At 39.8% G+C, this 17,784-nt stretch overlaps 1 protein-coding gene, 1 long non-coding RNA gene and 2 other non-coding genes across 9 annotated transcripts; 3 read left to right on the top strand and 1 right to left on the bottom strand.

The window, feature by feature from the left end:
- Positions 1 to 230: 230 nt before the first annotated feature.
- Positions 231 to 4,819, bottom strand: LOC114879417. Of its 4 annotated transcripts, none has more exons than XR_003789906.2 (8): positions 4,527 to 4,819; positions 3,508 to 4,433; positions 3,134 to 3,306; positions 2,297 to 2,955; positions 2,097 to 2,206; positions 1,583 to 1,754; positions 685 to 1,070; positions 231 to 597 (listed from the first exon to the last, which is right to left on the bottom strand). It is a non-coding gene; the product is annotated as an uncharacterized LOC114879417 (long non-coding RNA). The 4 variants fall into 4 exon arrangements; XR_003789905.2 differs by having other exon boundaries at positions 2,097 to 2,955; positions 3,508 to 3,966; positions 4,041 to 4,433; XR_003789904.2 differs by having other exon boundaries at positions 2,097 to 2,955; positions 3,508 to 4,207; positions 4,287 to 4,433; positions 4,527 to 4,818.
- Positions 1,012 to 17,714, top strand: LOC114879416. Of its 3 annotated transcripts, none has more exons than XM_029194313.2 (6): positions 1,012 to 1,145; positions 10,315 to 10,517; positions 11,422 to 11,670; positions 12,654 to 12,864; positions 13,591 to 13,725; positions 13,907 to 17,714. In XM_029194313.2, the coding sequence occupies exons 1-6, from the start codon at positions 1,012 to 1,014 to the stop codon at positions 14,154 to 14,156; spliced, it is 1,182 nt and encodes a 393-aa protein (XP_029050146.1). In that variant the 3' UTR covers positions 14,157 to 17,714. The 3 variants fall into 3 exon arrangements, with proteins under 3 accessions (XP_029050146.1, XP_029050148.1, XP_029050147.1); XM_029194315.2 differs by having other exon boundaries at positions 1,062 to 1,149; XM_029194314.2 differs by lacking the exon at positions 1,012 to 1,145 and adding an exon at positions 4,902 to 5,921.
- Trnap-ugg lies at positions 9,438 to 9,509 on the top strand. Its single transcript has one exon. It is a non-coding gene; the product is annotated as a tRNA-Pro (tRNA).
- Trnap-ugg lies at positions 9,828 to 9,899 on the top strand. Its single transcript has one exon. It is a non-coding gene; the product is annotated as a tRNA-Pro (tRNA).
- Positions 17,715 to 17,784: the final 70 nt, after the last annotated feature.

Below are 17,784 nucleotides of genomic sequence, written 5' to 3'. Positions count from 1 at the left end.
TTGATCCGTATCCTTCGGCGGTCGCGATAAGACTGACTAGATTTGACCTCTCTTCAGGTTGTTCTTCGTCGAGCTATTCACAATTTTTATAACTTTTATACATGGATATCCAGTAAATTTGTTTGAATTATTTAATCTTTATACAATATTAAGAAGTAATTATTGTGTTTTAATATAAATTTGATTCTTATCAAATAGTTATTAATAATAACAATAATAACAGTTACAAATACTCTTCGATTTTTTAATTATTTTATTGCTTTTCTAAAATGATTTATTTTCCAAAGTAATTGAAGTTAAATTTGTTAAACAATTATTTTAATGATCAGATTCCTACTGACTAAAACCTCACGGCGACCAATACTCTGGGAACTTATGTGTATTACTGCCAAGCTCTCCACGCCTGGTGCATTCGTGCCCTTCTGGGATGTCTAGCATGTGGCCGACATCGGGGGTCACACCCGGTGTAATGGTGGCTGGAGATTCCACTCCCGACACCTGGGGTCCTGACGGCCCCACTAATTTTGGTGGTGAAACCATCATATCTAGTGTTGAAAGAAGGGCGGAATCAACCTCTCCTTGCTGCTTCTCTTATTGCTGTAATATGGCAAGACTAAGTTCGAGACACTGACTGACAATAAGTAATGGGATATAGTTTTTGATATCGAAGCAATCTACTATTACCATCAAAGTGCGGTTGACTGTTGCAGTGCCAAGTATTTCTCATTTTTATACAGGATAAAGCAGATGGCGTTCGTTCTCAAGGCACAGATTCGAAACCGCTTGAAAACAAAGGCATGTCTATTCTTGTTGGATTTGTAGTCACTGGCAGGAGGGCGCTACTTGCGATCGACTGTGCAAGGGTTTGTGAACGAAATTGGTTCTCTTCGTGAATCTAAACGATTGCGTTCCCTTCGTGTAATGTGAAAAATAGCCCGGAAAAAGTGATACTCTAGTTTCACGACAATGCCGTCCAAGAAATGACGTTCTACGTTTGCCTAAGGATCGTCCATGTACACTCTCATCGCTGACCTGGAGACCGGCAATAGAAGCCATGCCGCAGCACAACCCTCGACAGAAAAAACTGATGATAATGACAGTGACGAATCATCATCGTCTTGTCAGCTAGGGAACGCCGGCAACAAGTAAGTAAGTAGATGAGCATCATGTTTTATGTCAAGCCATGTAACCATGTAAACCATCGCGCTACTTTCACTACTTGAAGAAGCGTACAATGAATGGCGCTTTTTTTACCTGTACCTAAGTACATACATATGTACTGCGTGATTATTCAATTATACAAAGTACCTCGATCATAATCATGCGTCGATTAATAGTAGAAGCTTATACTTATGTGAATGATGATCATGTACCTGACTAAGTGGCCATTATATTTAATTACAAAAGGTATAATACACAATGGCCATGTTACCAATTATGATATTTTGGTACCAATATAGCAGTAAATAAAACAAAGCAGAAATTAATGAAATATCGAAATGATTCTGTGATGCATAAGCTGATCTACGCGATTTTTAATATGTAAACTTGCAACGTCCAATTCACATGTAGATCAACTTACCTTTCGCGTGCATTATGACTATGTCGTTGGCATATCATCGGCATGATGCATAGCGAAACTATTCTCTTTGAAACGTCATGCTTTTCAGATATTATTTCTCGAGTAGTTGTGCTAGCCATTTTGTCACTACTGCCAGGTGACCCGAAGCGATCAAAGGTCATTGACCGGTAAACTGTGACCAAACGTGACGTCATTGATTGTAGACTCTACCGGGAAGTTTATTTTTGTGCCTCCGTATGGAAGGCGCATCGTACCGTCTATCTATGGCCTTTAAACCCTACGAGTCTATATCAATGATCTCACTTCTATGGAAGTCTGTGAATGGGTCATTATAGACCCGATATCTTAAAAATGTGAGCTGATATTGTTTTTTTTCAAAAATATAAATAAACACGATTTTTTAAAGTCCCTACTGGCTTCCTGAAGCTATAAAATTGGTACACCAATGAGGGTACATTTACGTTAGGACCTACGTCTACAGTCTTCAGCCGCAACATCTAATTTAAAGACTCACGTGAGTGCCGTCGTCATTGGGATATTGGGAACAAAACCCAAGAAGTTAAATATGAATAATTCGGTGGAGTCTGTCATATATTCATCGCAGATTATGATCCAAAATGGAAGCTACAGTAAAATAGGATTTACATTGAAGAATTATCTCTGCAGGATGCGCATACATGCAATTATTTCCCAAATGTGTGTTTATCTACATACGTTATATCTCTACAATGTTCTATTGGAAAAGCAAGTGTATACCGCGCAGCTCTCCATTCTATCGATCAGCAGCAGCCATGAGTTTCTCCATTCTCCTCCTTGCCTTTACGTACTCTCTCTTTCTGTCTCCGCTGTTCTTTACATCCTCGAGCGTTTCCTTCTTTTCCGACCTATCCTTTTATCCCCCCTGCTTACCTAACCCGGTCTCCACGCTACTTATTTCTGTACTTCGCAGTACTTCTCGTTCTCTTTTGTCATCTTCTCACCCTCTATCCCTTTTCAGTTATTATTTCGTCTATCCATTCGTTTATTGCTCAAGGATAACCTTCTTTTTTGGTTACATTGCCAATTGAAACTCATAACGGAAAGGACAGACGGAACATATTTTATCATTGTATTTTTCCTGATACATTGAAATTAATCGGGACCTTCAAACCCGATGAAAAGGTGCCGTGAATGCGAATGAGTTATGGACGAAAGGTATCGAAGCGGTACAGGCCCCTGCATGAGATGACCTGCTTGACGCCACAGTATGCCGAGTGGTATATATCCAGGGGCAGTGCCTACCGCTCTGCTAATTGTAAGTAGTCGCTCGATAATTGTCTCTAGAGCCTCGAAAGAGGGAAATTACCAAGCGGCTACCATACAAAAGTAAACACCTGTAACAATGAGAAATCGAATAATTGTACAAACAAAGTACATACGGGTGGATGTACATATTTGATGCAAATCAAAGTCTATTTTCGATGCTCTTACGAACTTGGAACATGGACATCGAAATAACTAGCGATCGATAGCGACTAAATTTCACCTCAAAGCATTCAAGATAGAACTTACGCGGGTTCTCAATTCGGTATCCAACGCTGTGTAATTAATAAGAGGAATAAAATGTATCATTTGCCAAAAACATGGAATAGTTACTTTTATTTATATTGCCCTGTTTACCTCCTTCAATATATAACCACATTAGCTGAATTTTAGGTACACGGATCAATTACGAGTCATTTTTCCTGGGAAAATAAAGAATAGTGTTTCAGTTTCAAACGAATGCTGATCTAAATATAAATATTTCTTGATTCATCAAATTCGTACGAAGAGACAAGTTTTTAAGAACCACTATGAATTGGTTGTTCTTAAAAATCAAATGAAAATAGAACGTTTAATCATTTGATCTTAGAATCCCTATACGATTACACTGAATTTACACTTACGCGTTTCGAGATCAATTAAAATGAAAATGATCGGTGTCAAAAATCGTGCGTACTTCGAAATTGATCCATTTAATGATCAAGTAAAAGAAGATGAAACGATTGATCGTGCAAATGACATCGATCACGTTGCTCTCGGTGGGCACACCGAACAGTAGATCACGAAGTACCGGTGAATCGGTCAGGAAAGCTTGCTTCCACGTTTCGTGATGGAAGATACTGTCGTTCGTATCGATCGTGATTTTCGTTTCGGAAACTCGGTTTCTAGATATTCGACGGAGACCTTTCACCTCCCGTATCCAACCGTCTATTGTTTCGAAAATCGAGTACACTTTACCCATGATTTTTCGTGACTAGTGCACGATAATTCGTCGAAAAGTTATCATCAGTACAACCGACGGATAACTGATCTCGTTGGCTTATTCGTCTCACGAATGCCAACTTCGATGCACTTTTGGTTACCTAACCGTTTTATAATCGTCATCGGTTAAAAGTACTCGTTCGATTGCACAACTACCGTGTATATGTATACATACTCGTTATCGATGTGCTTCACTGGCGTGTTAACAGTTGAGGTAGGTAAATATTTGATTTTACAGACATTACAACATCTATATTATTAACATCTAATAAGTATGGGTTTATGTAAGGAACGAGTAATCTAATTTTATACCATAAACTTTCTAGGAGTTCCCGTGATTCACTGAGAAGCATTTCAAGCGTTATACTTTTAATTTCTACAAAGAATCATAACTGAATTACCATTATTTGAAGACCCGTACCTCGTGTAATGTAAAATAGCTGTGCATTATTTCAGCGTTACATAATTCTACTGAATATGTATTTGTACAAATTTTTTAATGTTAAGTTTTAAATTGAACATTAAAAAATTCACGAACATATCTTTCAGGCCATTGACTCGGAACATCCTATAAATAATAGAGAGCCAACGGGTGCATTCTAGGATTTCGTATGCTCCTAAAATAGCTAGAATGTCCGGGGGACAAAACTGAGTAACATACCTATTGGAATATGTTGACCCTTTGTGATCCTAAGTCGGTACATTCGTATCACGCTCGATAATTCTTCGTTTCTCAACAAGGACCATCTGTAGTCCCTCGAGTACGGCGACTTATCGAGCGGCTACTATGCTAGAAGTACCGCGAAGAGGAAAAGACTTGACGGATGAGATGCAGTAACGAAATGACAAAGTCACTCGTTGCACTCGTCATCTCTGAAATGCGCTCGATACCGGTAACGAGATATTGTAGAGGGTTAAGGATAATGACACGGTTCGGAGCAGCACGATGGCGCAACCGACGAGGAAGGCACAGTGTGGGGTCGGCGGATGGAAAGCGAGAGGGGGGGGGAGGATATAGTGACGTCTTTTGCGTCCGTCAAGCCAGCTTTCCACGGAGCCAGTCGGATGGCAGACATGAGATGGGTTGATTCTGTGCCTTCGGCTTGTCTCGGTGTTGCTCGGCTTTCATCGGATCCTCCTGCATTTCACGTACAGTCACGCACAGTCGCTGCATTCGCGGCCGATATTCGAGCAGGCGCGTTTTCATCGTGAATAATTTTACGTAATTTAACGATAAATAAATTGTCTGGTGAACAATTTCGTATGTGCTATGTGAATCGTGTGAAAGAACATCGAAACGAAATGGAACGGCGAGTGACAGGTCATTGCACTTGTTACGTTCGTCGGGTGTTGCTTCGTTAAACTTCTGTGCGTGCTTTGTGTTTACCGACCGCGTTTCGATACCGTTATAACAACTTGTGATCCAACGAAACGCCGAGTGCAGTACCTTCTCAATTTTTCCTCTTTGCATTTCACGTTAACGATCGATCTTCGACCTATTCCATTCGTTTATTATCGAACGCTGTGATTATCCCGAAGCACTCATTGCGCAGGGATCGTATTTTAGGTGTAAAACATCATTTTTATAACGTCGAGAAAGGAAACAAGTGCATCCATGGCGGAGATACTGTAAGAGAGGAGAAACGCAGAATGATCTGATATGTTCGAATAGCGGTCCAACAAGTTGGCACGTATGCTTTAGCGATATCAACGAGAAGCGAACGAGGGACGTCGGGTTGGGAACGTTAACTCGATCCGACTGTACATCGAACGCCTAGTCTCGCGGTTTAACAGCCGCGAGTTTAAGAGAGAGGACTTCTGGCACAAAAATTCTATCGATTATGCGAAAAGTGAGCGAAACAATGAAACATACAGCGATCAGCTGACTAGCCGAATTATTCGGTAACGGTCGTGATAACACGGCTGGTAACGAGAATCGTCAACGGACCGAGGAAAATTATCGACGCCAGCAACGATTATCCACCTGTTCGGTTATGACGTTCGGTACACCGTTTCACACGGAGAAGTCGCAGTTCGCTGGAGATAACCCTGCACGGTACGTTTCCTCGTTTCTTTCCTCACAGTATAAAATTCCCTGTTAGGAAGACGCGCGTACACTTCATTCTCCTTCCCCAGATAGCCAATGACTGTATGTATTTTTGTAAGAGAAGAAACGCTGTACGTTAGTACAGTATAGCTCTTTCACCGTGCCTTTCACGCTCGGATCATGGCTTCGATTGTTTTGCGGAAACGCGCGGCTCTTCAACGCGTAACGAGATACCGTCGTCTTTCGTTACGGTTCGTTCTTAATGGCGAGGGAAAAGGTCGCACATCTATTGCCGCATTAAGCTCTGATTATGGTTATTGTGCCAATTCAATTCGACATCCGTTCACGTCATACGTTCGCGCGTGGACAGGCACTTCGTTTCGCTGCTAAATACATACATAGTTGGTGCAAAACGACGTCCTAACCGCTTGATAATTCCCCATTCTTCAAACTCTAGAAGATGTCTTTCTAAGAAACAGGGAATTCTCAAGCGTTGCACCAGTGCATTCTTCAGAATTTACGGCATGAGAAAGAAAGAATGTAGCTCGCGAGCCACTACTTAGTCATGCCTGCATTAAGATATAAACTGGTAACTGCAGTAGAATACACTAGCAGACACGACAAGCTAGAAAATATAACACACCTCGTCCATTCACACGCACACAAAGTCATGAGAACACATCCGAAGTATACAGAGTGGAACAGCATCGAATTAGTAGATAAAACAATTATTACGATCGTGGGCTCTTGCCGGTATCCCTAAGACCACTGAAGTCAAGGTACGTTGGGCACAGGCCCCTGAAAGATGACTTCCCTGTTGGCACATGGGTAGGGAGGTACGACGAACAGAAGGAGAAAGAGCGCATTTTGCTTTATCGAATGCTACGAGGAACAAAGAAAACATTTTTTCTAATGATCTTACAAGAAGTTCCTTGGGTGGAGGATAAGGGCATCTACAGATGTCCCGGCAGGTGGATAAATATAATGGAACGAGTCTACAAGTTATCAGAACAGTTTTACTGGCTGTTTAATGTAATCCCGAACTGGCAGGTGTAGCTCGAACGCCATAAGGCCGAATTTACACCGGGCAAGTAGCCGGGTGTGGTAACCTGTGCCAATATACCTGGGGACGAGGAAGAGAGAACCTAATTCTTTTCCCAACGCAAACTCGACCTAAGATGAAATTGTAAATCAAATCATTCTCAGGTTCATATTGGATGATTTTTCAAGGGTTAGTTGATTACAAAAATGTCGCAGCTGGTAACGGAGCTGAAGTTTCTAAGTACATACATTGTACGTATAGCACGATGTTGAAGAGCGACAGTAATACGTCATTCTATATATACATTGACACGTGACAACGAAGCTGAGAGCAACATAATGGAGGTTGCAGTCAAGGCTGTAGAAAGGCGTTCTTTATTGCATCTTGCGAGCCATGCTACCCGGTCGTCGACCTCCTCTGCTCTCCACTCTGTTTATGCAAGGTCATTTTACTTATCGTTCCATTCTGCCTTTTGTTCCTTAGACTTATCGTTAGTTTCAAATAAAAAGGCATAAAATTATGATCGATCGCGTGACCAACAGACGATTGCGCTCGATGAATCTGCTATTTCGCAATTGAATTCGAACGAATTACGAAGCAGTGTGTGGTTGCACATTTAGATAAGTGTTCAGTTTCTCATTCTGCTAATTGCGCAGAAGAATAATAATACTTGGAAAACAAAAGAAACATGCGAGTCGTTCGCTTCTGAGATCATACTGAATCACATCGAGTGAATACTGATGCTAAATGAGTCTTCGCTCATTAACGAGACTCGATTGCAACTTATGCAGGTTCTAAAAGACCAAAGACACTACCCTGTAAGATATCAAACGCTTTGCTCCTGTTGGAAACAAAATGTCTGATCACTTTTGACAAAGAAAGACACGTTGGTTGTTAAGTAGACAGGTGTGTTGCAAGGAAAGCTTTTTTAATAGAAAATTCTTATGCTATGAATCATTAGTTTGGTAATGCGTAGTTTCTTGCTCTGAACAACGACTGAAAGTGTCGGAAAATTATTTCCCGAAATACAGTCAGTTTTCATCGCTCGACGAAAAGATAGCTGCCAGTTTGATCGATTATGGTAACGATTTCTGTGAATCAAGTAACCGAGTCGAAATTCATTTATATCAACGGAACCGAGAATAAGTGGTACTTGTTCTTGTTGCTTCAATTGTTAGCCTCGTTATTCCTCTTCATCTCCGGTGACCTACACATCCGGGTAAATGGGGCAAAGAGCGAGCCAAGAATCGGGGGTACATGGGTTATCTCATCGTGATCTTCGGAATGAGGTCATGCCGATCGCAATTCATCCATCTGACCATTATGTTCGATGATTGACATGCGCAACAATTTTCTTCAGCATTTCCTCGTATGAAAACATCGAAGAATCGCTGAAGGAATATTGGCATCTAGAAAGTTGAATCCTAGATGGTTGGTTATATAATTGGCGCTGGGTTATGATGTTAATTCATAATTACGTAAATTCGAATGATGTCAAAAGTCATCCGAAAGACTAATAGAAATGGTGAATACATTTTAAAAAAGAGCCAAAGACAAAATTTAAGATTATTGTCAAATAAAATGAAAGATTTCCTCACCGGCTGGTGTACAAGCATATCGACCAGAATATTTACTGCTTTCTCCTTTCCTTCCATTTTCCTCCTTTTTTCCTTATTTTCTTTCATGCATCGGCGTAGATTTAACGAGATGCCCTTTTCATTATACATACGAGGCAAGAGGTCGGTTCGCTTATTGAAGAGCAGAGCGGGTCGGTTGGTCGACGTTAATTGGGCGACGGAAACTCAAAGCTCGAGAGCTTAGTTCCGTCGCGTAAAACCGTCGCCCTTGCTCTTTTCAAGTTTTTCCACTGCTACCGCCACATTCTTCAGATACACTGTTTAGAAATTAAGGGAAAATGAAATTTTTCACTTTTCATGGAAAATTCCTAAAACGTGGTCTGCATAAAAGCGCAAACTCGGTTGCATTTAGAATCGTACGGCACGAAGGTATTTAACCTTCGGTCGTTAAATGGTACCGTTTGGAATTGACATTTTCACGTTTCCTTGGTCATAGTTGAACTACGCGCGAAAAAGGCCAAACGGCCACGCTAAGCCAGACGAACGTCATGTCGTCGTGTGCGCGATGCGGTCGCCTCAGCGACGTCATTCGTGACGTCTTTGGTGCGACTGAAACAACCTCGGATACTACCTACATTACCTATGTAGATCGACACGGAGCGGACAATTTCAATGCAAATAGGCCATACCTTTAATAGGTCCTACTTGGCTATGGCCTTGATAACCTTAACACTATTTATCGAAATACGAAAGTAGCAGAAAGCTTTTAAATTATTCGACAGACTATGCACTATACACATAGTGTTATTTTAATTTATAAAAGTACGAAGAATCGAAAGTTTATGATTTGTTTAAAATGACAATAAATAATCGTATGTAATGTTTAGAAGCAAGTTCAATTCAACTGGCTCAGTGGTCTAGGGGTATGATTCTCGCTTTGGGTGCGAGAGGTCCCGGGTTCAAATCCCGGCTGAGCCCAGTTTTTTTTTCTTTTTACTAATTATACTTTTTTCAATTAGTTTATGAAAATAATAAAAGTATACATTTTTAAGTAAAGAAATATACACAATTATGTTTAAAAATATGATGAAACGAAACATGTTTATTTTGGGTGTTTATATATGTTCTTTTATAGGTAATTAAATTGTTTCAATCAAGTGCGATGGATGAACTAATAGAAGATAATTTCATTGTATTATTAGTTATTGAATTTTATAAATGAACAATCAATTGTAATAATATTTAATGAATCGGCATTCCCTGGTGACAAATAAGAAGTGAACGGCATTGGCAACTGGCTCAGTGGTCTAGGGGTATGATTCTCGCTTTGGGTGCGAGAGGTCCCGGGTTCAAATCCCGGCTGAGCCCAGTATTTTTTTTTTTTTTTTAAATTATATACACATATCCGTGCAATTCATACATTATTTAAAATTATTCCAAGGGATAATTTAATTTCTATTCTGTTATAAATTAATATTTTAAATATAATTAAATACTATATTTTCCTGTGATTCTAAAATTTGTATAAAACTTGATTCATACCAGCACCGATAAATTTGTTCTTATCTTCTATTGGGTAATGAGTTATTGCAAAAAGTATCTTAGCAATGATACGATGGCGAATTGCAAACAATTAATTAATAATTAATTCGGCTATTCATTTTTCACCGACATTTTTAAAAACCATCCTGCATCGTTATTAAATTATTCATTGTAGATATCATTCATTATGCTTTTAAATAAAGAACTACCTAACCGTGTGGTTATTTGTGTATCATTCCAGGCCCAGCACCATGGCAGCTGAGGATGGTACGCTGAGTGGCGGACTTGGGGCGAAATTAAAATGTCCGACTCCTATATCGCGCTTAAGAGTGGAGAAGATCGAGGGTGGTCTCATGGTGGCTGGGGTTGTAATAGCTGCTAATTGCCAGATTGCACTTCCGGCATTCGGGTTTCTTTTTATGCTCGTCGGCGCTGTGCTCACTGGTTCGTATCCTTCTCCTTTAGTCTCTCTAAACATAAGTATCCAAATATCCTCATAGATTTTAAGTAACAGTAATGACATTCCAAAAGTAGTTCCTCGATAATTCCCTGTCACATACATCACTCATATACAGCTGTACCAGAGATACAAAGGAAGTGGCGTTAACGAATTGACAGGCTTCTTGGATTCACACGAAGAAGATCAGAGTGGATGAACGGAGGATTAAAAAAGTATTACGTTGTGACATTCGCCAAAGTCGTATCGATTACGAACTAACGAGCACACGGATATGTAACTAACATTATTACTTCATAGAGATTTGTAACGGTATTACATAATACAAGTTCGCACGTGTTATCATCTAAAGCAGTCACGGATTTCACGCTCTCGAATAATCTTCAGCTGCTTGTGTACAAAGTTTATCGATCGCTGAAAACAATCATCCACTGTTCCGATGTGAAGAAACCCGTCTGTTAATCATTTGCATAACTTGATCAACGCGTCGTTCCTTTAGGGATCAGTCAGTTCTTCTAACTATTTGGAACATAGAGTTTTCTGTTAACTCAGATTAGGGACAAGGCTTCTTATTCGATGCAACTAATCGAATTCAACGATTACGATAGAGGCTTCCGTCAAATTAACAAAGAACGTCATATTGCGATACAGATTGTTTCCCAACAACGTCGTCTTTAAAACACGTACATACCAATATTTGAAGTTAAATTGTACGTGGAATGATAAGTTACGACGAGAGATTAATCGCGGAAAATTTTTTATTCAGCATACAATTGGTTTAATGCCAGCTATCTTTGAAGATAAAAGCGTGTAGGGAGAAGGATTGTTCACTGTTTTAAAGAACTTACCTAATTGCAAGGTAACAGGTCTATAAATCTTTCTTTGTTTCAGCTGCGTCGTATCGTGGACCAGGCGAAGACGAGGATAAGGATTCGTACGCGGCAAGAATCGCGTTCACAGGAAATTCCCGAATCCTGGGACCGATCTGCATAGTTGTGGGTGCTCTAATGCTCGCCCTTGGCGTATTGCTTTGCTTGCTGACCAGAAGGGCGAGAAGAAGGGAGCGCAGAGTCGGTTTCCATTGTCCTCTTCACGGCGATTTCTATCCTTTAAGTCCTGTTCAGGGTGCCAAAATGCTCGGTGAGTCAAGGACACTTGTACGTACATTATTTCGTCTGCTTTCCAAAAATTGGCAACATACATTACGATCTTCCTGCTTCTTTGTCGGATGAAATTATTCGTGGAAAAGCTATGCGAGGTAACTTTGCAGTAACGTTAGTTTACCAGAGCGTGCTCCAATTCGTGTCAATTGTTCTGAATTCGGAACGAGGCTGGATCAGGGTTAAGGTAGCTAACTGGATTGTCGGAATTCAGGCTAATACCAGTTTATCAAATTATTCCTCTGGTCAGTCGGCCGGGTTACCGATTCTACAGCATCTCGGTTTCGTGTTCGAAGCTGAAGCCTCAAAACAATTTCCTTAACCGACCAACAGTTTACAGATTTCTATGCAAACAAGACGTGAAAAAGGGGATAGCTCGCGCTACTCGTTGGAACTCGGCTTCCTTTCCTTGATACCTTACCCGTACCCTTTGTACAGGGTATAAGTGTAGCTTTCGTGACGAAGCAAAGAGCCACTTTCGCTATCATTCATCGTGTCGAGCTAGGGTTTTGCATTCTGCAACGCGAAAACCTTCAGTCAATCCTCCATGGTCAAGGTCCCTCGGCTCTATTCCAAACCTCCATTTATGACATTGAGTAGATCCCCAATTCATCGGGGTAGCTTTATCAGCTGCTATTCTTCCGCAGTATGTATTAACAAACATACAGCGATACTTTTATGAATAATTTATGGACGGTGTGTAAATTAGGTATGCGAAGTGTGCAACTAGAACGTGCGCAAACTATTATAAATTCATAAACAGGTATCCCGTTATTCGCGTTATAGATGGTTTTATAAATTCACCAAGTTTCATTCAAATCGATGAGTAAGGCTTTGCTTTCTTCCCTCTTTAGAGATATATTTAGAGGTATATCTTGGGAGATATTCTTCTTCGTATTTCAAATAGGTCTGAGAATAATTTAAAATTGTTTGCTAATGTTCTATAATAATATTTGTTCTCAGGTATATCGGGTAAAGATATTAGCGGATGGTCGAGAATTCCCTGTCTGAAAGGACGTTCCTCGAATAAAGGAAACACATCTGGAGGTGTACACGTCGGACCACCGCAATGTCCACACTCTGTGTTAAGCAGCACCCGAAGTTCGGTGAGCAGTTCGCCATTGAGCCCGTGCCCAACACCTATGCCGTTCTTGGTAACTTCGGGTTCGGTCAGGTGAGATTGCAATCTGTATACGCCTCTCGTATCAAATTGCTCGATGAATAAGAACGCACATAATGTAATTGCGCATTTGAAACGAATTCCTATCATAAAGGAGAAGATAGTTAATCAGTTACATTGCACTCTGCTGTTTGAGTTCTTTCATTTATAAAGTTATAACCAAATATATATTTTCTACCTCCAATTTGCTAAGGCTTTATCATTTAAGCGACATCGAAATTTCCTTATTTAGTTGGATGCTGACGTTTGGATTAGAACAGTTCTGGAAAGTTCGACGGTACCTCTACTGCGTAGAGAGACAAGGACAGCACCATCCTCCATGTGTTTCACTGCCACTCCGTTAGAGGCGCTACTGTCACTCCCGTTGACCCTAAAAGAATATCATTTTTGTTAGTTTAAATTCAAATTTTAATTACGTACACGATACACGGTTACATTGCTTTGCTATTTTTTCATTTATGCCAACGTTACATTAGCCTCATCTTAGCTCGCCTGATTTATTTTCAAAATGAAAAAAGAGGCTCCATTTATGTGAATCCTTTTCGCCATTTTTTCCATTGCAGGTTCGCAAGGTAGAGAGCTAAGTATCGTGAAATATTATACGCGAATATTATTGGGATACTAATTGCAGGAATCGGCGCAGCAATCGAAGAAAGATGCACCCCCTCTCCCCCTGCGTTTGACGAACAGAACTCATGTAAATAAATTGGTCTGTTTCAGTAGCGGGATGGTGCAGAGTGTCGGTGCTAATTTATCGCCGGACCAAACATTCGGATCGATTCGGTCGCTCTCAGTGACGAGAGAAGTGGCCAGTTTCCCCTTATCGAGAACGCCTACGCCACCTCCGCAACATAGGTGGGCAATATTTCTTTATTCGTCGCATCCTACCTCGGTCCTACGATAACAGTTTATATGCCGGACGTTCTGAGTTAGTTAAAAATAACGAATTCTTGAAACATTGTAGCGTAACAAGTAAATTGATCGTGTAAAATTTATACTTAGCTGGAAAACGATCATCGAGCGTTTATGTTTTTAGGACGGCCACACTGGCAAATGCCGAGGACCTAGTAAACATGGGTAGCCCGTTAAGAGAAGCTTCCCCACGGCCGGAAGTACGGGTGGTAGCGCCTTCCCATCGATCACCGTCCTCCCTCGCAACGGACAACATCAGCAATCCTACCAATCTCATCAACGTCGGTAATATTAGTAACGCGAGCAATCTTAGCAACGGAGCCGGGAATCGCAAATCGGTCAGCATACTACTTCCCGAGCATTCGAGTGGATGACCCCAACAGCAACAGCACGGCTTTGTACATCGTTGCGACAAAGAGCCACCCTTGATTTAGTAATACACGAAATGCTAGATAACAAAGGATAAGAGAACGGTGTGGAAGGAGCATAATTAAACGTTAAAGAGATCGATTAGCAACTGCCAAACCAAATGACTCGCGTCGAGTGATCGGTTTTCGAGCATTGATCTCTCTCTCTCTCTCTGTCTCTTTCAGAGTTCTGGCACCATTAGCATGCAAATTTCGCTCATTAAGAAACCTTAATTTTTGCTGCGACTTTAAGTAACCAATGATCGCTAATTATTACCATGGGCATTTGTATTATGTCGCTAAACAGGGTTTAACAATATCGCAATCCGTTGGTGTCCAAATGAAATTGAGCAGATGCGCGAACCGTCGCTTAAGACGAATTAATTCACACTAAACTGTATTGGCAAACGTTCAATTATCGATTTCGCTTAGCAAACCCAAATTGATGGATAAGTAACACCGTTGGCACGACGACAGGGACGGGAACAAATTTGTCAAGTTTCCATCGGTTAGGAATCGTGGCTAGTTTGTTCCCAGTTTATTTTATCGAATGATTCACTTTCTTTCTTCGATTTGGTGCTGTACCCTGTTCTGAACGTATCGTGAAAGGGAACTGAAGCTAAGAGAGTATCACACTGTTGGAGTGCAGAATTTTGAAAAGCTTTGATAAACATTCGACCAACCTCGACATTTTGCTAAATAAACGAAACACTGTTTTTGTAAGTTGTAGGAAACTTTAACGCATCGAATTAATGCGCCATTCCCGAATTCTTCTCTAAATATAGTAATACACGTGAAGGCTGGCACGATTCAGTTCTGTATAAATTAAGAAACACGATCCTGCCATGCAAGAGAGTAGAATAAACTTCCTAAATATTGTTCTCTTGCAAACGTACACTCACAGACGACAGTTTTTGTTTCATCTGTATTATCTAATTCGATACAAGATTTTATATGTGACAATCAACCTATTCTATAGAAAATGTTGGTTGTTTGAAAATCTTTCGTATTTTGTGAGCAAATATTCGGTATCCACTTAAGAGTAAATTAACATGTTCGCACTCTGAAAATTGAATGACGCTCTCTGACAGCTATTCTCAGACAAGGCGTCCATTTGCGAGGAACACTCTCGACAGCTTTCTGCGCGAATTTTACTCTCAATTGGACACTTAAACCTTTACGATAGTCGTCGAAATACACCGGTGAAAATAATATCGAAAAAGAAAGACCTAGGATACGTTGAATAATCTTTCGACGGTACAGCGTGGATTAGTGCTTGGTAGTTAATACCGAAACGAACACATTGAATCGACGACCTTAAGTAGCTAATTATATTGTGGGCGTTAATTACACGCCATAGAATTTAAGGATATAGATCTAAGGTAAAATGCATGTTACGTTCATAATTCATTGCGTGCTCGGCAATCGTGACAACGTAATAGCTTTTACGAATCTCAATCAGTCATTTAACTTTATTTCATCTCATCGTACGTTTCCATGCCTCGGCGAAAAGCATTTATCGTGATTTCAATTCCCATCGAAGTTCCATGAAAATTTTACAAGGATTTTGAAACGGTAGTCGAGCAGACTCACGAGATTTTAAATAAGACTCTAGTCCTGTAAATACGTAGTTAAACGAAGGGTCGAACAAAAGAAAATGATCGGCAGAAGTGTTGCTACCAAGTCGTACTGTGGTACCAATATGTATAAAACGTTTGTGGTTTGTTCCGAGATTAAGTCGTCATCGTCGTCGTTGTTGAACAACTTGAAGAAGAATTTAGGTTAGATTTGTCTGCGAGATGCCCTCGTGGTTCAAGGCGACACGGTTTCTTATGAAATAGCGTAAGTAAAGGAAGATGCCTAATCTATCCACTTTACACCTTTCTTTTATGATAATACCATCACCACGAGGGCAAACGTTTGGACAGCACTAGTCTAGACTTTTACTGTTTCAAATTCGATTTCAATTGAAATGAATGAGATAAAAATACGCTTAAAATTGTGGATTTTAATGAACTAAAGAAAAAGAACAAATGTAAAATGTACAGAAGAAAATTTCCTTCGCTGTTGACTGGTTAAGGTTCAACAAGGGCTTGCATCCCTAAATTGCTTTTACTTTCTCATAGGCTGTGTAAAATCGAGTTGCTGACCACAAACGTATTATCGAAGAGAACACTGGTTTCCGATCTATCCGACAATATATCTACATTAACTGTAACGGTCTAGTAACGCATTTTCATATGTAATTCACTCACTGGATGATTGTTCATTCGCTCGTAAATTATAATGGCAAAGAAAAAGACCGAGCACGTAAAACAACGCAGCGGTTGGAAAAGAAAATCGAGCGATACAGCGTCGAATAAGTAATATCAGTAATGGACCTAAAAAAAAAATACGTTGTCCGTGCAGTTTGAATTCCATGTGCGAGAAAATTGAGGAGAACTCGAGACTGTGTGCGAATGCGTGTGCCAAACAACGTTCGTTCAGCGATACGTTCTCATGTTCGATGCTCAGAGTCCGGATCGTCTGATTTCCGAGATAGGGGAGAACGTTTTGTTGTTAATTATTTAAGGATAATACCTCTCGTCAAAAATGCCACGCATTGGAAGCTCAAAAAATAATGTTGTTATTTTTAGAGATAAACGCTAACGAATCGAAGAACATGTGTATATCTTGCCCCCGTCAGAGAAAGTATTAAAAGGTGATCATGTTTATAAATCAATGCATTCCTTCCTTTTGGGATCGATTAACAATGTCGTACGTTCGTAGGTCGAGACACATTAACTTAAAATCTAAACGAACCTTCTTGTTTTTCACGAAAAAAAAAAAAATAAAGCGAAAAAAAAGAAACGAATATTGTGATAGAGAGCCGTAGACATATAAGAGACTATGAACACTTAGGATTTGAAGTGTTCGAACATTGAACTATCACTCATCGTCGGTAATATGAAAACGGGACAAAATCGGCCGGGTCCAATCAAGCGAACCATTGATCGCGACCGATATGTTTAACACTCATTGTATTTATGTTTTAATCGATCGCATTTACGATATCCATGCGTACTAATTGTAATTCAACACAGACTCGTCCGAATGGTGGTTTTATAGCTATCGACTAAACTGGCTACTTTAACGATACAACGGACTTACATATACATATACATATATATGAATTCGAATATACAGTAAATGTACGATGATTATGCTTTATACAGGATGTTAAGAAAAGGGCTCAAAACATTAAGCGTAGATAATACTAATAAACATGAGTTGAAAAATGAATATTGTCGGAATTATAAACAGTTTTTCGATTAATTAGCAAGTAACTTGCTATTTTCTGATATTGTCGTATGGTATGAAGAAAAAATAATAGATCTGTCCTCACATTTACACATGCGCCTCATAAAATCGAATTTTCATCACATTTTACCAGAAGTGTTAGTTATACGCAGTTTATTTAAAATAAACGTGGACATTATTATTTTAATACTATTGATTTGATCACAATAAAAGTCAAAGAAAATATTTATAGTAGTTTAATTTATTATATGATCATATTATATTAAATATTTTTAAGATTTCGATCTGTTGATTT

Source organism: Osmia bicornis, chromosome 11 (genome assembly GCF_907164935.1).
Source record: "Osmia bicornis bicornis chromosome 11, iOsmBic2.1, whole genome shotgun sequence".
Classification (NCBI taxonomy): domain Eukaryota; kingdom Metazoa; phylum Arthropoda; class Insecta; order Hymenoptera; family Megachilidae; genus Osmia; species Osmia bicornis.
This window is presented reverse-complemented; position numbering and strand designations above follow the sequence as displayed.